Source organism: the organism of the source record quoted next, unplaced genomic scaffold, assembly GCF_019419815.1.
Source record: "Pyrus x bretschneideri cultivar Hongxiangsu unplaced genomic scaffold, Pyrus_bretschneideri_v1 Contig1, whole genome shotgun sequence".
NCBI classification, from domain to species: Eukaryota; Viridiplantae; Streptophyta; class Magnoliopsida; order Rosales; family Rosaceae; genus Pyrus; species Pyrus x bretschneideri.
Window position 1 is genome coordinate 10,439,756 of NW_025999390.1, and position 3,173 is coordinate 10,442,928.

General features: G+C 37.1%; 1 protein-coding gene across 1 annotated transcript; it reads right to left on the bottom strand.

Moving 5' to 3' along the window:
- Positions 1-1,651: 1,651 nt before the first annotated feature.
- On the bottom strand, positions 1,652-2,749 carry LOC103958344 (stellacyanin). Its single transcript, XM_009370599.3, has 2 exons — positions 2,290-2,749; positions 1,652-2,063 (listed from the first exon to the last, which is right to left on the bottom strand). Exons 1-2 carry the CDS (start codon positions 2,468-2,470, stop codon positions 1,753-1,755), a joined length of 492 nt encoding a protein of 163 aa, XP_009368874.1. The 5' UTR covers positions 2,471-2,749; the 3' UTR covers positions 1,652-1,752.
- Positions 2,750-3,173: the final 424 nt, after the last annotated feature.

Below are 3,173 nucleotides of genomic sequence, written 5' to 3' on the forward strand. Positions count from 1 at the left end.
TTCGTAATTTAGATGGCATGTTCGTTTCTGCAGCGCCAAGTTTCTTTGATATATCTTCTCGCCTCTTCAGGCGGAAGCCTTGGCGGCTAGAGAAAGTATTACCTTCGTGGCTGTGAGGGGTTAACAAAACTTTATCCTTGAGAGCAATTTGCTCCAGATTGTTTCTGCCTTGCGAGATTGATCTATCAACCTCTTGTCCATTGTTAGGACTTAAAGGCAATGCTAGACTAGATCACTGGAGTCTCAGTTACCCATGTCTGTTGCCATGCGCAAAGCTAAATAGGAACAAGAAGGGGCTGCTGTCCCTTTGGTCGCTAGAAATCACCATTGAAAGTAAGGATTTCGCCCCTATGGTCCTCTGAACTGCCGCCGAAATTTGTTGCCCTACTTCGTTGTTTATGTGTTTTATACTCAGGTACCTTTTTTTTTTTTTTTTTTTTTTTTTTAAATACCCAAGCCAAAACGATGTTGTTTTAGTTCTAGGATAAAAAAAACATAGAACTACATTGTTAAGGAGGGATACAGTAAGGCTGTCATTATTCAAAAGTCTGTTAAGTTGTTTGATACTATGAAGGAATTGGGTGTGTAGAGAAGTTTCAAATCTATGAGACTCTATTTAAGGCCATTATGTGTCACAATTGGTATAATGGCCAAGAGGTATTTTAATGCAATGTTGAGTGAGGGAATAAAAGCCAGTAGGCATACTTATAAATTATATGAGTCACGAGGTCATGCCCACAATGAGCTATTGTAGAGAGAATCGATAAAAAGATATCTTGTATCTCTTCCATAACATGATATCTAAGTCAAAAGACAAAAATGAAAAGCCTGATAATTTCACCATTCCCATTGCTCTAAAGGCGTGTGCGAGGTTAAGGCATTCATATATGAGAAAATAATACATGGGTTTGTGATGACAAGGTTGCGATGAATATGTTTGTGGGTTATGCGTTGATTGAATTGTATTCCAAATGCAGAGAAATGGGAAAGATTTTGAAAGTTTTTGACGAATTTTTGCAACCGAATGTGGTTTTATAGAGCTCGTAAAAAAGAAGGCAGAAATTTCTACCCTTTTGTAGCCTGACAATTCATGACCTCTCCACTGGGCCGCCAAAGGAAACTAAGTGCACACGACTTGCTCGAGCTGCTCTCACATCAGGTGCTGTCCATAATTGTAACTGGTTTGTGGAATTACCATATCTTGTTACCGATCTCTTGTTTGACGGATCACTTTGTAACCAGTCTTGTGACTTTCTAGATTTAATAGAACCTCTGCCCCTTATTTTCAAATCCCTTTGAATATCTTCTTATATTAAAAGAGTAATGTTAGAGAGATCAAATTTTAAACTAAATTTGTAAATCAAATAATGTATTACCAATAAGAAATAATGACATTAATCGACACTTAGTTAATAATTGAATCATTTACAATTGCATTATTTGATTTAAAAATTTAATCTCCTATCATTTCTGGTAGCAGTATTACGCGTTAATCATAGGAAAAGGTCGATATATAGATTGACCGAGTCAGAGTTTATTGCCGGGTTGACTAAAGTTTGAACCGAGCACGACCAAACCCATCTCAATGGAGAGCTGGCCTTAATTAATTCATTCAAAAAATTCGAGCAAATAAATAAAAAACTTCCAACCCTGAAAGGAAAAATCATTGTTTTATTAATAATGAAAACTATCAATCAAAAGGATGAACATAATTTCGATAATACATGAATAAATACGAGGTATTAAGTACATTTAATTAAAGCTATAGAAGAAGATGGCCATCGCAGTGGAGAGGATTAGGGCACCAATATTAACGGTGAGAGAAGAAGAGGCGTTGCGGTCCCACCAGCGATCATCATCTTCAGAAATCTTGATAGTCACCTTCTGCCCTAAATCACTGCAGTGATTACCTACGGTGCAGATGAAGTAACGGGTCACGTTGGAAGTCAGTGTAATACTTGCAGGGCTGGAATCATAAAAAGCAAGAGAGTTCGAATTTGAGCAGTTTTCGTAATCAGCCTTCGATACTTCAGCTACTGTGTGTGATCCACTCCACTTGAATACTGCAAAAAGATATACATAAATAAATAAACAGATGTTCATCAATCGAAAGGAGAAATTTACTTTGCAGAATGTCATTTTAAAGGGACGATCTAGGTTCTACGTTGAAGAAATAGAGGTTAATTTTCTCGATGCGTTGTCTGGAAAAACATGACGTCTTGCACAGAGCTGAACTGAATAAGAAAGAACTAACACTAACGAAGATTTAGAGGAAGAAATTTTAATTACCTATTGTATCATTAATCTGAAATCTTTTTGTGTTAGCCCAGGTGGAGTAGGCAACAGAGCCGGCTGGAGGAATAGTCCATTCTAAATCGTCTCCGACTGTGTAATTATCAGCTGCGGCACCGTTGAACAAGGCCACTGCAACAAGAAGAAAGCAACCAACCAATCCCATACGACTCACCATTTCTCTGCTGTGTGTTCTTCTTTACGTCGTCCCTGGCTAAAAACCCTAATCTCTTTTTTTCTCTTTGGAAATTATGTTTTTTGGTGGATGATGAATCAATCATTTTAACGTCTACTACTTATACAAAAGGGAAGGATGACCAAAGGCTATAGAATTGATTGATTTTAACATATCGAAGGCGAGTTTCCTTGCTTTCAAATAAGGCGACTGAAGACCAAAAGCTATATTGTGTTCAACAATCTTTTTCGAAAATGGAATACGATACAGCATTGGATAAAAAAGATAAAACGTGGGATGAAATACCCCTTTTTTCCAATGGAAATGATGCATATAAAGGGTTTCGATAAAAATCTTGCCGGAAATTTCAATCTAGTCTGAGGGAAAAAGAGCATCTCACACCAATATACTATTTAGAATTACTATTCTCAAACAAAATATCTAAGATAATATCCGGTGGTTCTTCAAACCACACAACAAGATTGGTTACATTCAAGCTAAACCTTGCCAAACCATGTGCAACCTTATTAGTCACGCGCTTGCTAAAGGAGACCATCCCTCGGGGAAAATTCATCATCAGACTTCGGGCATCATCCAACACATGACCAAATTGACCAACATCTGTTGAAGATTCTAAAAATAGTTAACGTGTTCTTTCTGGAAACAAAAGACCAAAAATATCTGTTGTGGAATATTGTACAATTTA

Excerpts from the sequence above, each read along its gene's own strand:
- LOC103958344 (XM_009370599.3), bottom strand. The coding sequence starts at position 2,470 with ATGGTGAGTCGTATGGGATTGGTTGGTTGCTTTCTTCTTGTTGCAGTG. Across the intron at positions 2,064-2,289 it reads TCAGATTAATGATACAATAG|TATTCAAGTGGAGTGGATCA; the intron begins GTAATTAAAATT and ends ATCTTTTTGCAG.